A 17813-nucleotide genomic window follows, 5' to 3' on the forward strand; every position below is an offset into this window, starting at 1 on the left:
GCTGCCAGTGAGGTGGGATCTGAAAACCTAGGGGATTTAAAAATATGACTATAACAATATAACCATAACCAATTTATTTTCAAGTGTTCTTTTCTTCTTTCCTTTTCCTCCCCTCCCCCCCCCCAAATCTGTTTCTCAGATGCAGGGGTCTGTGAGCTTTTCCTGTCAAGGCCAGATGATAGTAAATATTTTTGGCTCCACTGCCACACATTCCTTATTTCGGGGCTCTGTTTCATTGGCGCACTAAAGAGTCCACAGACAGACAGAGTGTGCACCAATGCGAACCAGGGAGATCTGCTTTCTGGATTCTGAAGTTTCACTTCCATATACTTTTTACCTATTATGAAATACTATTCTCCATTGCACACCTCCCCCAACTATTAAAAATATCAAGGCCTTTCACAGAAATATAAGCAGGCAGTGGCCTCGATTTGGTTTGTGGGCTCCAGTCGTTACTTGGGTGATCATGACCCCAGCTTTGTGGGTTTTTTCTCAGGCTTGTTATGTTTTCCTGTCTTGGAGATGGAAACCTTCCTTATACACATTGTCAGATAAAAAGAACTGCTATTAGTTGGAATTTTTAACACATCTTTGTCACATTTGTGTAATTATTTCTTTTTAATGAGAGAAATAAGGGTAGGTTTGGAGACAGCTTCTCAAGTAGTCCAGGCTGACTTAGTAGTTATAATGTAGCAATGTTTGCCCTCAAACTGCTGATTATCCTTCCTCTTTCCCCACTGTTTTCATTTCATAAGATTTAACTATAAAGCTATTATTATAATAATGAAATTATTATTTCTAGTAAAATTTATGTTTCCATCATAAAAAAGTACCATTGAAGTACATTTGGTAAACATGTAAAAATTGATTACAGTGAAGAGCTCACCATGGTTCTATCACTGAGGTACATTGAAATGTCCCGTGCTGATCTTTATGCAGTCTATATATTTTTTAACCTATTTTTTTTCCTTGCAAAAAAATCAAAACACTCCTTTTATGTTATAAAACTTCTTTTGAAAATAGGCCTGAGTGGTTCTGTCGGCAGGTTTCTTGAATCTATAATGTAACACAGATAAAAAGGCAGTTTGGAGGAGGGAAGAGGGAAAAGAACAAAGACAAAGAAGGCTCCTCTTAGGATGTGGGTTCATAAATAATAAGACAAGCCAGGCTGGCAGGTGATCTTCGGGTCTGCATCTCATGCAGAAACGTAGGCTTCCAGACTGCATTTCTCAGCCCCCATGGTCCATTTCTTCATGGCCATATCTTCAAAGATTCCTTGTTTTCACTCACAGAGCCCAGAAATAATGAATGCTTCATAACTTCTCCAGCCATGGAGGCAAAACATGTACTTTTCAAAAAGGTTTTAATTTTAGGCTCACATTTGTTAATGCTCAGATCCTAACTGAAGTTCAAAGCCAGTTCATTCTTCTTTGCTTTTGAAAAAACACTCATGTCTATCCTGTGCCTGCACCCTGCATATTGTCAAAACCAGCTATGAATGTGGCCCAACACAAAATCTTAACCTACTTAAATGAGATTTTTTTTTTGTAAAAAAAATGCTTTTATTTATGTGACTTCATTGCATGATTCTTAAGTATGAACTTTGTTGAAGACACTGTCATGTCAAAGGACTGAAAATTCCCAATAAACGATGTTGCTTGCTACCAGCTGGGAAAGTATTGCTGAAAATGATTTCAATTGTACAAAAATTTGTTTACTTGTGTGTGTGTGTGTGTGTGCGTGCGTGCGTGCGTGTGTGTGTGTGTGTGTGTGTGTGTGTGCGTGTGCGTGTGTGCGTGTGTGTGTGTGTGTGTGTGTGCGCGCGCGCACGCGCGCGCGCGTGTGTGTCTCCAAGGTACCTGCTGCTCAGTTTTTCAAAGGCTCTGAGTTCAGTCTCTGTCAGTCAAATCCAAGGCATGCAAGATGCTTGTTCCTCACCTCCAGAGTTTCTGAACCCAGAGATCTGGAGTGAAAATGTGCACTCTAGTAAGCTTCCAGATCTGTGGCTCTGGTGAGTAGACTCCTCAATATGGCTCCAGTTTCCCCCCACTCAATCCACTCCTCCCCCATACTAGAGGAATGAATTTCAGAGTAACCGTGCATTCTAGAAGGGCTGTTTACATATTTATTAAAGCATTGCCTTGGTTTTGAGCCAACATGGTTTTGGACTGCCATGTCAATACGGAGAAGTATGAACTGATAGCAAATGTCTTGCATATGTGCCCAAACTATTTAACTTAGTGGTGGTCTGCTAGAAATCAATCACTTATTTTGGTCTGTTTTTTCAGTGAGTCAAGGTCTCCTAAGTTTCCAAGCTAAACAGGAGTACTGCCTGAAGCCAGAATGCATAGAAGCCGGTAAGTCTTGTTTTCCACCCTGTGTCAAGTTATAATTTTGGTACCTTGGGGAGTGGAAGAGAAAACAGGTAGTATTTTTAGTGTTCTGTTTGCTTGAGGTTGACCAGATACAAAATACAATTTTGAAGACATTTCAAGTTTACTTTCAAGGCTTGGTGTGATGTAGTGGAGCTTAGGGTTCCTGTTTTCTTTGCAGAAACTGAGCTGTTCGATATTCACCCCTTATGATAAGGAACTCAGGAAAGGTCCTGGAGAGCAGTGTCCTCTTTTAAAACACAGAAACCAGAGACTTCGAGCTTCTTATGGCTTCACTGAGGCCAGATTCATTGTTATCTTAAACAGACTTTGCATATCTTTTGGGTCAGTGGACATGTCCTGTTTGATTCTAAGCAGGGACCCTGTGGAAATCTATGCCTCTGATGGAATCTTCTTGGGTTCACATGTTCTGTGATGCAAGTTGGACTTCTTTGGAGGTGACATGGCCATGTATCAGTGAGGACAGTAAGGCAAAAGATTCATGCTTAATGTTGCCTTGGTTTTGGCACAGCTATTAAATCCTGCTCACAACCCCATAATTCAGTTGGGGCCTAAATTTGAAGATGCTAAATCCCTGCCTCCACCACCCTCCATTCTTCAAGTGGGCAGGACCCTAGGGAATTTTCAAAAGAGGAAGTCATAGGGCAATTAAACATGTGAGCTTTTCTCTTGACTGGAAGAGAAGAAATTAATGAGTGAATACACTAAATAGTTATTATTTATACCAGGGGTTTATATATCCAAGAACTAGGTAGGAGGAGAAAACAAAACAAAAAACAAAGGGAGCTGGGGATGTAGCTCAATTGGTAAAGTAATTGTGCATGCTTCATGAAGCTCAGAGTTCAAACAGCACACATAAATTGGTCATGGTGATACATGGCTGTAATCCCAGCATTCTGGAGGTAGAGGTAGGAGGATCAAGAGTTGAAGATGAGTCTGCAGAGACTTGGAAAGACCCTGTCTTCCTATAGAGAACTTAACTTTGGGGAGAAAGAAAATCATGAAGGAGGGTACAACTCATAGGGCAGATGAGAGAGGATGTTGCCTTGAATTGGAGATGAAGATTGCAGATATAGGAGCTGAGAAGCTTGCTGAAGGCATTGTGGTTGTGGTGGGGTTGAGATTGTGGAAAAAGGCAGGAGTTTAGGTGATGCTTATATGTAAAGCAGTGACATTATTTGAGATGGGAGAGATTTAGGTGAAAGAATTTGTCAACTGCTGGTTGTAGTGGTACACACCTTTAACCTTAGCACCCAGGAGGCAGACTGGAGGATCACTGTGAGTTCAAGGCCAGCCTAGTTTGCATATCGAGTTCCAGGACAGAGGCCAACCACTGTCTTACAGTATCATCAGTTCATGCTTCTCAGTATTAACATAGTCAAAAAACAAGTTGACTCAAAACCAAGTCATCACTTTGGTGACTATGTAAACAGCCTTGTTCGGACTCATGGTTGTTCTGAACTTCATTCATCTCATATTGGGAGGAGTGGGTTGAGAGGATAAAAGTGGAGCTGTGATCAGGAGAGTCTGGTCACCAGGGCCACAGCAGCACCTCTGGATTGTTGTATTAAGTCCCATTTTGCCCCATTCTTGAGTGATCAATATTTTTTTCAACCAAGCAATGTGCTGAATGATTCCCACTTGCCATTTCTTCAGATCTCATTAAGAACTCTATGAAGTTCTTATAGATGACAGAATGTATGCGTCTCAAGGCAAACTTTTCCAGGATCACATCGAGAATTAGGGGCAGAGCTAGCCTTCACGTCTGTGTCTGGCCCCGCTCCTTCCTTTCCTTGGTACCAAGCCAAGTAACTTTGTGCAAAGGCTTTCTGTCCCTTTTTTTTTTTTCATGACACTAGAGTCACAAGGAGGGTCTAGTGAATAGACAGCCCTTTCTGCTTCCTGAAAAGGTGATGTTTTCCCTTTGGAATATCGTGGAATTCTCATGCCCTTTTTCTGTTCTAAGCTTGAGGAGTTGGCCCGGAGGCTTAGCAACTGGAGTTTTTCTTGGAGTAAGGTGAGAGACCAGGTTTTACAGTTAGATGACAGGTTGTAAATTTTATGTCACTTGGTACTTTAGCTGTGATAGAGTTCTTGCAGGTGTGAAAAATTAAAATATTCAAGCCGTAAGTGTTCAGTTTTAGTCTAGACAACTTTAGGCCTGGAAGGCCACTTACTTCGTGAATTTCATTTGCTACAAAACATAATAGCGCCAGAATAAAACTGGACAAAGTGATGTTTTGTGATGTCACCTTCAATCACCTAGTGTGTTTTGCCTTGCTGTCCTGTTTTTAATTTTCACATCAGTAAATAGCTTCCTGATGTTAGGAAAAATGTTGATTTCTCCGTTTCTATAGTGTAAGCTCACCAAGGCCTCTCAGCCTCTCCTAATGCAGTTTGAACTTCAGCACACTTGGGGATCTGTGGAATAGCAATTGAGTACACATGGCATGAGAATTGAAGCTACATCTGGCTTTATGCAAGAGCTTGTGTTCTGGTCGGAGAAGGTTATGCAGACACATGTACTGGTGGGGAAATTCCCAGGGATGAACATGCCTAGGTTAAGTTCCTTTTCTGAGCAAGGGGCAGTTATTTCTTAGATCCTTCCTCTCTACAACTTTCTACTTTTTCCTTGTCTCTATGATCTGTTGTTCCAACTCCTCTTTGACAGCAAACACTACAGAGAATGACTACAGGGAAACAATAGATGAGTTTGCTAATGATAATAAAGGTAGACAGGCTGATGGGTTTGGAACTTGTAAACCTCATGGTCTGTGTTAAGGTCATGACCGTATTGGACTGCAGTCTTATCACCTGTGAAGTGGGACTAGAGTTTTGAACTTTCATATGAGTTGTTAGAATCAAAGAAAATAAAAACAGTAATAGTTCACCTGCATCAAAACCCTCAATCCCTTAAAGTGATGTAATCTCTAATTCATAACATTAAACCCGATCTCAGTTTCTTTCACAAAACTGGATCCATTAGCAAAAGTAACTAATGTGAAGCCATGCAAGACATTCTTTATTCCACTTATGAGGGTATGCATTTATTTTCCTCTAGGAATACTAATGTGCTTGCTTGAGTGGTACCAATCGAGCCATTGTTGAACTGTTAGATCACCTCTGGCTGTACATGTTGAATTTCTTTTCCAAAATTTGAAAATCTGCAAGCTCTGGAAATCTAGCACTAAGTTTTAGATGACTACTTATGGAATTTTATTATTAAATGCTTAAATGTATGTGGATAGTTCTGGGTTTAGATGGCTATGTATATACAAACTCAATTGGCCATCAAATAGCCTGCAGGCAAGTCTGCAGGGCATTTTATTTTTCAAAAATCTTGCCAGTTTTATATTGTTTAATCATCTATTCCCCCTTCTGCCTTTCTGCTTTTTAAATTTTTTATTTATTTTATGTATATGAGTACACTGTTGCTGTCTTCATGCACACCAGAAGAGGGTGTCAGATGTCATTATAGATGGTTGTGAGCCACGGTGTGGTTGCTGGGATTTGAACTCAGGACCTCTGGAAGAGCAGTCAGTGCTCTTAACTGCTGAGTCATCTCTCCAGCCCGTGGGCATTTTCTTGATTAAGGATTTATGTGGAGGCTTCAGAAACCTTGCATGCAGTGCCACTCCTCGGCTTTTTCTGGTGATGGACTGTGTAACCTGTAAACCAAATAAAGACTTTCCACTGAAAGTTGCTTTTGGTCACAGTGTTTTATTGAAACAATAGAAACCTAAGACAACTATTTAGCTATTGCATAGTGTTGGAGTCATTCCAACCCAAGCAGCCTCACTCTAGAGTTAGTGAAAAGGCTTTATTGCTCAAAGGAGCTTAGCATATAGTTCCAGGTACTATATGTGAGTGTCTTGATTATTACATATAAATATATTTAATATGTAAATCTTTATAAAACTCTCCTTTGAGCCTGATTGAAACTAACACCTCTGAGCGTATATGTGGAAGAAAGCTTCCCTCTATACCATATAGACTAGTGGGAGCCCATCCAAAGACTAACCTCGTGAGGTTAATTGAGAAGGTGGCAGTTTGTGCTTTCAGTCATAATCAACTTTCTTTTTATTAAAACAAGATTCTCAGTTTTCGCCATGGAGTTGAATAGGGGAACAGAGTTTTGATGTCTTGACCACTAAGGTCCCTTGCAATGTGAAGTCACAGTTCCCCACAGAAAGGGCAGCCCTGCTTCTAACTGTGAGTGGGGGATGATTAGTTGCAAGGCAGAGGGAAAAGGTTTTTTTCCCTTCATGGGCTCCTTTCCAAATTCAGTTTTCCATCAGGGCCGAGGTCAGAGCTGAGCTTGCAGTTTTCCTTAGTACTTGTGAGAATACCCAAGGAGATAGAGAAGAGGCATTTAAGAGTTGGGGGCAGGGGAAGTTGGGGAAGGAAGCCAGAAGACAATGAGCTTATGCGAGTCAAAGTGCGTGTGAGGGCTCCCCTGTGAGACTGTAAATATCCTGTGGGACTGAGACTTATGTGATCCATGTCCTTGAGGTGTTATATAGCAGATTCCATCTGTGGCTGCACAGACTGATTATACATATAAGATAGAGTAAGATTATTGTGTGCCCTAGCACTTTTGAATATTAAATTATGATAAAATAATATCAGTAAGTAAAAGCATAGTTAGAGACAACGAATTACGTCTGGGGGAAAAATTGAACCAACTTGAAATTTATCATACTTCTGAATCAATTTTTTTCTTCCTTGTTTATTTTGAAGATAGTGATTGAAAATGGTGAGGATTTTGAAGTCCTATGAAAATTATGTACTGGGCATGGTGCCTCATGCCTGTAATCCTAGCTTTGAGCAGGTAGAGCAGGAGAATTGTTATGAGTTAGAGGCCAGCCTAGTTTACACATTGAGTTCTAGGCCAGCTAGGATTAAAAAGTTTCCCAAATACAAAAATGAAACAAAAAGAGTGTTTGTATATTCATTTAATGGCTCCCAGTCCACAACTATTATTGGATTTTCTCACAGGTACTGAGGAAAACTGCAATGGTTTGCCTTTTCTGTAAGAAGTAGAGAAACATCTAACTGTACTTTTTAACCTGGACAAATTGCTCACGTAACCAAAACATACATCTGTAAATTTATGTAAATCATTCAGGGGTGGGTGAGGTTTATTCTAATTTAGCTGATAACTCATTGGATTTTCATTATTTCTATGAAATCCATTCTAACATTATGGATGCTACAAATGTATTCTAGCATTAACTGAGGTGTGAAAATTGAACAGTGTCATCTTTCCAATGTCATTAAAATATTGGCAGTCTTTTAAAAATCAGTGCACATCTTTGCAGCCAGCAATTGTGTTGCGGCTAGAAGATGGTTGGAGGTGTGTATTAGGAACATTGGAACCTTCTCTTTTTCTCATTTTGTAATAATTATTTTTAAACCCACAGATACAGCCAAGTGTAGTGGCTCATACCTGTAATCCTAGGACTTGAAAGGGTGAGGCAGGAAGATGGCTATGAGTTTGAGGCCAACCAAGGATTGAGTATAAAATTATATTTCCTTAACATGGCCTCTTATTCTCTAGGAGACATCTTCCCAGAGCTCCCAGGGACTAAGCCATCAGCCAAGGGGTACACATGGCTCCAGCTGCATATGTAGCAGAGGATGGCCTTGTCAGACATCAATGGGAGGAGAGGTCCTTGGTCCTATGAAGGCTTGATAGATGCCCCATTGTCCACGAATCGAGGGTGGGGACGTAGGAGTGGGGTGGGTGGAGGAGCACCCTCATAGAAGCAGGGGGAGGGAGGATGGGATAGGGGCTATCTAGGAGAGGGGGAACTGGAAAAGGGGATAACATTTGAAATGTAAATAAAGAATATATCCAACAGAGAGAGAGAGAGAGAGAGAGAGAGAGAGAGAGAGAGAGAGAGAGAGAGAGAGATCTTCAAAGAATGGTCTCGAGGCTCCGTTTGAAGGTAATTCAGCAGAGTGGGTACCGGGCTTCTTAAATCCTTACCTTGGAAATCACAAGAAGCCACCCCTGCCACTTATGTTGATCAAATAAAGTGAGAAAGTGAGCCCAGCATCACTTGAAACTGGGCAAATGGTCTTTTTTAGTTCCATAGGAAGTATAGCCAAGTTTTCAAGAGAACATGTGGGATGGAAGAAAGGTCAACAATTGATCACATATTCCATTTATATTCTTGTTGCATACTCCAAAGATGTTATGGACAATCTAAAAAAATAGCAACAGTAATTTCACCCACCATTCTCCTATACACTTTGAAGACCATCATTTTTATATAGTAAAGCTCATCCAGGAAGACATTTGAGGAGAAATGTTGAAGCCAAGATTTGGGAAATGGATGATCTGAAATGTTTTGTGGAATTTGGAAGAGAACAGTGCATAGCATCTAGTACTTGTCATTAGAAGTCCTTAATCCTATGATTTTTCTTTTTAAATAGCTGCTGCCATCTCGAGCAAAGTAAACCTCTCTGTGGATCCTTGTGAGAATTTTTTCCGGTTTGCTTGTGATGGCTGGATAAGCAATAACCCAATTCCTGAAGATATGCCAAGCTATGGGGTTTATCCTTGGCTGAGACACAATGTTGACCTCAAGTTGAAGGGTAAGTTTCTCTGAGAGTTTGGTGGTACTCTTTTCAGAATAATATTTGTCAAGAAAAATAGTTCAGTGTTTGAATTTGGACTATCCATTTTCAAAATGATACTAAATTCATATCCAAAATTTGTTTTAGTAGAAGATAGTTTTCTGAATTTCAGTTTCCCTAATTTCCTCAGCACAAGCCTGTTGTAGGTTGTTAGTTTTTTGCTTGATAATGCAATGACAAATTTTATTGTAGAGTAAATAGCACTTGATAGAGTTTGGGAACACAGAGATAGTTAATGACTGGTATGCCACATCAAGAAACTTACTTGTCTACTCTGTTCAAGGTAATCCTCATTGCTTTTTTATTGTCTTCTGGGATTTTATGGCTTACAGAATATATTTAACACCTCATCGTTTTTTTTTTTTTTTTTTTGACATCAGTTTGAGAACTCTGGATGACCCGTGGTTGTCATACTGTTCCTGTTAACATCCAAATTTTTGGGACACTCACCTTTCTCCCATGACCTTTAGAACAATGAAGAATTCACACACACACACACACACACACACACACACACACTCACTCACTCACATGTGCACATACACATTTTCATTTGTGCTTGGGAACCCTGCCAAAAGTTGGAAATATCTGTTGCTGAACAAAACTGTTTTTGCATTGAGTCTAATTTTTATGTTAAACTGTTTGAGCAAGCTCTTTCAGGAGAAAAGCAGGAAGATTTCAAAACTAAATAAGGGGATTGTTATTAGAAGATAAAAATATTTTTCCTTTTTCTTGACAACTGTGAAGTATGTCCTGTAACTTGCATTCAGTAACACAAAAAATTTGGGGGGAAGTGAAAAGAATTATATTTCTTTCTTTCCCATGTCTATTTTTCCAAGATTTTTTGTTTTGTTTTGTTTATTTTTGTTTTTGTTTTTTGGAGACAGGGTTTCTCTGTATAGCCCTGGCTGTCCTGGAACTCACTCTGTAGACCAGGCTGGTTTAGAACTCAGAAATCTGCCTGCCTCTACCTTCCAAGTGCTGGGATTAAAGGTGTGCACCACCAACGCCTGGCTTTTTTCCAAGATTTTAAGTGGATGGATACTAAATCTATACTGACTTATATATTATATATAATGTGAAATCATTGGCAAAATAGAGACATATTTTTTATATTTTTAAAGATTTATTTATTTTATGTATATGTGTACATTGTCACTGTCTTCAGAGTATCAGATTCCATTACAGATGGTTGTTGGCCAGCATGTGGTTGCTGGGAATTGAACTCAGGACCTCTGGAAGAGCAGTCAGTGCTCTTAACCATTGAGCCATCTCTCCAAACCTCTAGAGACCTATTCTAACTGTGAGGAGAATATATTTTCCCAAATAGATATAAATCACATAAATTTACATTTTTATTAGGTGGATAAAGTTTAGTCTTGATAAATTATGAATGAGAGTTATTAAGAATGTTAGGGATTTCCTCTAACCTGACAGACAAGATTTCTGTTTTGCGGAGCCATAAATAACACCTTGAGCAGTGAATTTGTAGACTAATACTTATTTCTCTGTAAGATATTTTAAAAAATTCTTTCTTTCTTACATGTATATGGATGTTTTGCCTGCATGTATGCATGTGCATCACATGCTTTCCTGGTGTCTGCAGAGGTCAGAAGAAGGCATTTAACTTTCTAGAACCTTAGATAAGGATGCTTTTGGGCCACCATGTGGGTGCTGGGAATCAAACCCAGGTCCTCTGTAAGAGTAACAAGTGTTCTTTTTTTTATTGAATAATCTTCATTTACACTTCAAATGCTTAAACCTTTCCCGGTTTCCCCCACTCCCCCCAAACCCCCAACCCCTCCTCCCACCCCCTGCTTCCAAGTATACGCCCCTCCACCCGACCCACTTCCACCTCCCCACCCTCGATTTCCCTTTGTTGGGTCATCTATTGAGCCTTCACAGGACCAAGGACCACTCCTCCCACTGATGCCTGGCAAGGCATTCCTCTGCCACATTTTTGGCTGGAACCAGGTGTACCCCTTGGTTGATGGTTTAGTCCCTGGGAGTCCTGGGGCGTCTGGGTGGCTGAAATCATTGTTCTTCCCATGGGGTTGTAAACCCCTTCAGCTCCTCCAGACTGCCCTCCAACTCCTCCATTGGGCACCCTGCACTCAGTCCAATGGTTCGCTGCTAGCATCTGCCTCTGTATGTGTAAGGCTCTGGCAGGGCTCCTCCGGAGACAACCATGACATGCTCCTTTTGGTATGCACTTCTGTGACAAGTGTTCTTAATCACCACTCATCTCTCCAGCCCCTCTCTGTGAGATATTAATTTATTCTGGTCCTTCATCTATCATCATTGGCTATTTTCTGTTCTCCTTCTCTGGTCTTTCTTTCTTGGCAGACAGATGAGTGTACACATATGCACATGCTAATACACACATGCACATGCTTATACATGCAGGACTACCACTGAATAAGAAAAGTATAAGAACTCTTGATAGTTTTTTATTTAGCTATAACAAAAGATTCATAGCATTAGGTTATGAAGTGATTATAATAATTTAAAGAAACCTTGTTGTGGTGTCTTAAAGTAAAACTTATAGTCAATGTTGATATGATTTATTTGAGAATACTGTCTATGAACTGCATTAGAATTCATAGAAATCATTGAGCATAGCATAGTTACTATGCTCATTTTTCTTTTTTTCATTTTTATTGGTTATTTTATTTATTGATATTTTAAATGTTATCCTCCTTCCCAGTTTCCCCTTCACAAATCCCCTGTCCATTCCCCATCCCCTGCCTCTATGAAGGTGCTCTTCTACCCACCCACCCACTCCTGCTCAGCACCCTAGCATTCCCCTACCCTGGGTCATCGAGCTTCCACAGGAACAAGGGGCTCCCCTCTGAGTGATGTCTGATAAGGCAATCCTCTGCTACATATCCAGCTGGAGCCATGGGTCCCCCCCATGTCCATGTGTACTCCTTGGTTGGTGGTTTAGTCCCTGGGAGCTCTGGGGGGGTCTGGTTGGTTGATATTGTTGTTCTTCCTATGGGGCTGCAAACCCCTTCAGCTCCTTCAGTTCTTGCCATAACTTCTCCATTGGGGTCCCCGTGCTCAGTCTGATGTTCAGCTGTGAGCATCCAAGTCTGCATTGGTCAGGCTCTGGCAGAGCCTCTCAGGGGACAGCTATACCAGGCTCCTGTCAGCAAGTGCTTCTTGGCATCGGCAATAGTGTCTGGGTTTGGTGTCAGCAGATGGAATGGATCCCCAGGTGGTGCAGTCTCTGGATGGCCTTTCCTTCAGTTTCTGCTCCACTCTTTGTCCCTGCATTTCCTTTTGACAGGAAGAATTCTGGATTAATATTTTTGAGGTGGGTGGGTGGCCCTATCCCCAACTGGGGGCTGTGCCTATTCACTGGATATGGTCTCTACAGGTTCTGTCTCCCCTTTGTTGGGTATTTTGGTTAATGCTGTCCTTCTTGGTTACTGGGATCCTCTTGGGCCCTTTTCCCCTTGCCTTCCTCTCTCCCTCCCAGATCCCTCTCTCCCTTTACCTCCTGAGATTATTTTTCTCCCTCTTCTGAGTAGTACTGTACCATCTACACTTTGGTGTGGTCTTTCTTCTTGGGTTTCATATGGTATATTGTGAGTCTATGTCACTTTTCTTTTCTTTTCTTTTTTTTAAACATTTATTTATTTATTATTTGTAAGTACACCGTCACTGTCTTCAGACACTCCAGAAGAGGGTGTCAGATCTCCTTATGGATGGTTGTGAGCCACCATGTGGTTGCTGGGATTTGAACTCGGGGACCTTTGGAAGAGCAATCAGTGCTCTTAACCTCTGAGCCATCTCTCCAGCCCTGTGCTCACTTTTCTTAAAAACTGAAAACTTTGTTTTTTTTCTCATGTGTATGTGGAGGTTTAGCTTATGTGTTTGCACGTGTGTGCTTGGCTGCATGTGTGTGTGTGTGTGTGTGTGTGTGTGTGTGTGTTTAGGAACAAGGTTGGTGCCACTGGGAGCCTTTCTTGGTCATATGCCACCTTATTCATTGAGGCATGCTCTCTCAATTGAACGCAGAGCTTGCCAGTATGCTAATCTGGCTGGCCTGGCTAACTAGTTGGATATAGTGAGGATCATCTCTCCCACCTTCTAAGGGCTAGAATTGCAGGCGAACTGCCATGCTCCCTGGGTATTTATGTGAGTTCTGGGCATCTGAACCCCTGTCTTTATGCTGGTTTGTCACATGCTTTACTGAGCCTTCTCCTCAGTTCTAAATCTTACTGTTTTTATTTAGCTGAATTAAAAAACTAGAAAGTTGCTCATATCTCTACCTTTAGACACAAATGAGCCCATATGCAAAACGTCTTATGCATACTCATATTTTTTAAAAAATACCCAATATCATGCCTGTGAATAGAACTTGTTTTTAACATAGTAGTAAACAGCCTTGCATATACATCTCTATGTCCTTATCTAACTGTATTCTTAGGATAAATCCCCAGAGGTGGAATTGTTGGATTTGAAAGAATATTTATAATTACGTTTTGACTTATATACTTAATGTATCCTTTGTAAGGTTTACTTCTAGGCTTTTATATTTTCTTGATGTTTGAAATAACTTTTCTATCCCTTCTGTATGTTTCTCTGTCTTCCGTTTCATGCTGTCTCTGTGTATCTCTCTGTCTCTCTGTATGTCTCTGTCTCTGTGTCTCTTTCTGTCTGCATGTCTCTCTCAGTGTATGTGTGTGTATGTGTGTGTGTGGTATAAAGCAGAGGTCAGAAAATTGGAGCCAATGAGCCATAGCCATCCTACTTCCTGTTTTTGTGAATACAGTTTTACTGGAGCATAATCACCTTTACTCAGACACAAATAGTTAATGGCTCTCTTTGTGCAGAGGTGGTAAAATTGAGCAGTTGCTAGAGAAACCATATGGCAAGCACAGCCTGAGATATTTACTCTCCGATATTTATGGATGAAGACTGACAACACTTGATAACAAAAGCAAGCTTTGTTATAGTTATCTAGATCTGATTAGACTTGTCAAAGCTTCTATGAAACTATTTTCATCATAAAGTTAAGAGAGGCTAAAATTTTCCCCCCTCCCTCCCTGCTTCTCTCTTGGGGTTAAGTAAAAGCAGCAATAATAGGTATACATTTTATTAATTTCTACCTTGAGTAGTAGTGGATCTAGTTTACATCCCCTGACGTGTGAATATGTGTCATTATGCTCGTTTTTCCTATTGTTTACTGGTATACACAGGGCATGCTTCAGGAAAATGGCTTTTTGCTGTTTAACAGACGTGGAGTGTCTTTTGCCTTCTTTTGATTTCCTCATGCTGAATGAAGCTCATAATTTTGAAATAAAACTTACCTAAAAATGCTTTGTTTTTAAGGCATGACTAGAATCCAATCAGTATTTCGTTTCATGCATTTGTGTCTAAGCTTATGATTTTTATGTTTCTGTGCCTTTTGTGTGGTAGTTTTGTCTGATTCAGTCACAAAGTTTGTTTTTTGTTTTCTTTTGTTTGGTTTTGTTTTTTGCCTTGTAAAGAAAGTAGCAGGCTTTTTGGATATTTCTAAATTCTGGAAAAGAAAATTCTAAGCCCTTCTGTGTCAAGGATTATCACTGGCAAATGTATCAAGTGATTGTGGAACTCTAGTTTCAAGTATTACAAGTCACGTGCTTCATTGTAAGACACTCAAGAGCATGGGGTCTTGAGGCCTGCAAGGCAGGGTTTGCATCCTGGTTTCTTTTCATTTGCCATCTGTGTCACCTTGGGACAATGACTGGTCTCTTTTTAGCTCAGTTTTCTTTAAAATGGCATAAAAGAGCTGGGTGTGGTGGCGCACGCCTTTAATCCCAGCACTCTGGGAGGCAGAGGCAGGCAGATTTCTGAGTTCGAGGCCAGCCTGGTCTACAGAGTGAGTTCCAGGACATCCAGGGCTACACAGAGAAACCCTGTCTCGAAAAAAAAAAATGGCATAAAAGCACCAGCATAGAGGATTTAGTAAGGACTGAAAATGGTGGTTGATTAAAAATTATCCACTTCAGCTCCTACATGGCAAGCTCTCAGCAAATATTTGTGTTTTGCATCTCTGATTTATTTCAAAGGCATGCTAAGGTTCACGAAGTAATATCTACCAAATGTTTTAAGCTTTGTGCTGGCCTTATGCTTTATAAATATCATGTGTTTTTGAAAATGTTGAATACTGTCAAGGTACTTTTCCTTATCTTTGATAAAATGAATGCCCCAAAAATAATGCCCAATACTGCCAGCGAAAAGAATACCCATTTTCTTATGACTGAGACAGAACACACAGATTCGGCTGTCCAATTTGTGAAATAAAATGAATCTGACAGACCTAGTTGATGAAAAATTGCCCTCTATTGAAGGCAGCAAACAGGCTTTGTGAAGTTTTACCTTAAATGATATATATGACTTGGATTTCTACTTAGAAAATAAGTTTATTTCTTGCTGTCTCCAAGAAGCAAGATTGTTTTGTAGAGGGGAAAAGACCAAATGTACTGATGAGGTTACCTAAAATGTCCTTACTCCAACCCTTCCTGGTGTGACTTCATGTGACTGTAAAGACGGACTGGCATGTATCGTGTGTGTGTGTGTGTGTGTGTGTGTGTGTGTGTGTGTGTGTGTGAGCGGACAGATATTGAGCTAAGGAGCACTTCTAAATCACAAAGCAATGAGTGAGCTAGATCACTTGTGTCAGTCAGAAGACAGATGACTCAAGGTTTGGCAAGAGCATTTTTCTTATGAGATAGCTATTTTGGCCAATCTTGTGCGAAGAAATACAGTGTATTATTGTCAAACACTGTAGCAGAAGAGCAACATGAAATTGAGCATGCACACTTGCACACTATGTGTGCATGCTCAGATAGAAGTGATTGTGACTGTAGTGTAGGCCAATTATTTATCTGTAAAAACCTATAGCCTTTAGAATCTTGCCTTTCCTATAAATGATCCTAGCCAAGTAATCTTTTATAGGTAAGAGAAACTGTGGAACTTTTAAGCCACCACATGAGAAAGTTCAGCTTGTTGGAGACATGGTGGTGAAATGTATCATTTTCCTCACACCATGCAGTGTAGAACAATGATGGGTCCACGTGGTTTCATTAGGTTTGTTCAGAGAAATGACATCAGGCTGGTGAAACTTGGGGTGGGATGAGAAACTACTAAGAATCCGCCATCTATTGTGTGGCCTTTTCCTTTTCTTTTATCATCCTATCCTCCTTTCTTTCTTTTGAGACTATGTGTCATTCTGTAGCCCAGGTTATTCTGTAGACTGGACCTCAGTGTGTAGTCCAGGCTGGACTCAGACATGACAATTTTACTCCTAGGGAAAACTCAGCCCTAATTATTTTAGAGTCACCTGGACAAACTGGGTATACATGTTCAGAGAAGATTACAATTTTATTTTTTTAGACCATATTGGCTCTTTTAGATGTGGCCACACAGGAAACCACAAACTGCCTAGCTATTCGTGGTGTTGTCTTCCTGCACTGAAGACTCCTGAAATTTTAAATAAATTAATTCTACTTGAAAAGTCATTTTTGTCTTTTACTTTTTCTTATTCACTATTTGCATTTTTGGTGCATAAGGTGTTGGGGAAAACTTTTCTAAACATTTTAGAGTTTGCTTAAGACACAGAAACTATTTTTTTCTGATGAGTGCAAAAATGTGAATGTATCTCTAGATACTTTCCTTTTTTAAGCAGGAAGATGACCTACGGAGCTATTAGGATGGTTACTAGGTGCAAACACTGCTGCTGTTCTCTTAGTCGTGGCAATCTCCACTTTTGCTTTTCTCCTTATGTATCTCTTTCTATCCCTAGTGTATGCCTTTCTTGTTCTGTGTCACGTGGCAAGCTGGTCCCTGGCCCTATAATAGGAAGAAAGAAACACCAACAAACAGCTAAGAGTGTTAAAAACATATTCCCCTGAGAACAGCCGGTAGATAAATGATTTCTTTCCTTTCTCTAAGTATTTAGTTTTAGATGCAATCTATTCCCATTAGTTTTTTTTAAAGTTAATTCATCTTTTTACTTCCTTACTTTACTTCCCACTCACTGCTGTCCTCCCAGTCACTCCTTCCCACAATCCGTCCTGCATCCCTCCTCCCCTTCTCCTCTGAGTGGGTGGAGGCCCCCTGAATATCCCCCAACCCTATCACTTCAAGTCTCTGCAGGGCTAGGCGCTTTCTTTCCTTCTGAGGCCAGACAAGAGAGCCCAGCTAGTAAAACATATCCCATGTACAGGCAAAAGGTTTTGAGATAGCTCCCACTCCAGTCAGGACTACTCTTCCACCATTAGTAGCTCACATAAATACATTGAATATGCTCAATAGGAAGCAGCTCCATTCACTGCATTTATTCTGAAGGATTTGATATTAATTCTTTGGAAACTACATGGACTCCAAATATATTGAAATGCATAGTACTTTGGTCATGGTAGTACACAACTCATCAATAATGCCTGTGACAGGAATGAAATATGAAGAGAATGTCCTGCTCTGTCTGGAGCATTCTCTTCATATTTCTCATATGTCTCAAGCAGGCTTTCTAGCATGACTGTTTCAGTAGGATTTTTTCTAGATGTTGTAACTGATTTGATGATGTTAACTTTTGTTTGTTCTTTCAATTAAACCAATCCAGTTGTTACTGCTGGGTTGTTTTCAATTTGCCTGATTTGATGGTGTTTTACTATCTATCTAGTACTCTTAATACCTTCCACATGCTATTTATTCTTTTACCTTTCTACTGTATACTTATTAAACTCAAACATTCAGAACTGAAAGTATAGCTATTGTAGA

General features: G+C 40.2%; 1 protein-coding gene across 1 annotated transcript in view; it reads left to right on the forward strand.

The window, feature by feature from the left end:
* Positions 1–17813, forward strand: part of Phex (phosphate regulating endopeptidase X-linked) — a 240178-nt gene that overhangs the window by 2343 nt on the left and 220022 nt on the right. Inside the window, exons 2-3 of the mRNA XM_052170209.1 lie at positions 2289–2357; positions 8835–8996. Of these exons, the coding sequence (XP_052026169.1) occupies positions 2289–2357; positions 8835–8996 (231 nt within the window). The remainder of the gene's footprint in view (positions 1–2288; positions 2358–8834; positions 8997–17813) is intronic.

This window comes from Apodemus sylvaticus, chromosome X (assembly GCF_947179515.1).
Source record: "Apodemus sylvaticus chromosome X, mApoSyl1.1, whole genome shotgun sequence".
In the NCBI taxonomy this organism is placed as follows: domain Eukaryota; kingdom Metazoa; phylum Chordata; class Mammalia; order Rodentia; family Muridae; genus Apodemus; species Apodemus sylvaticus.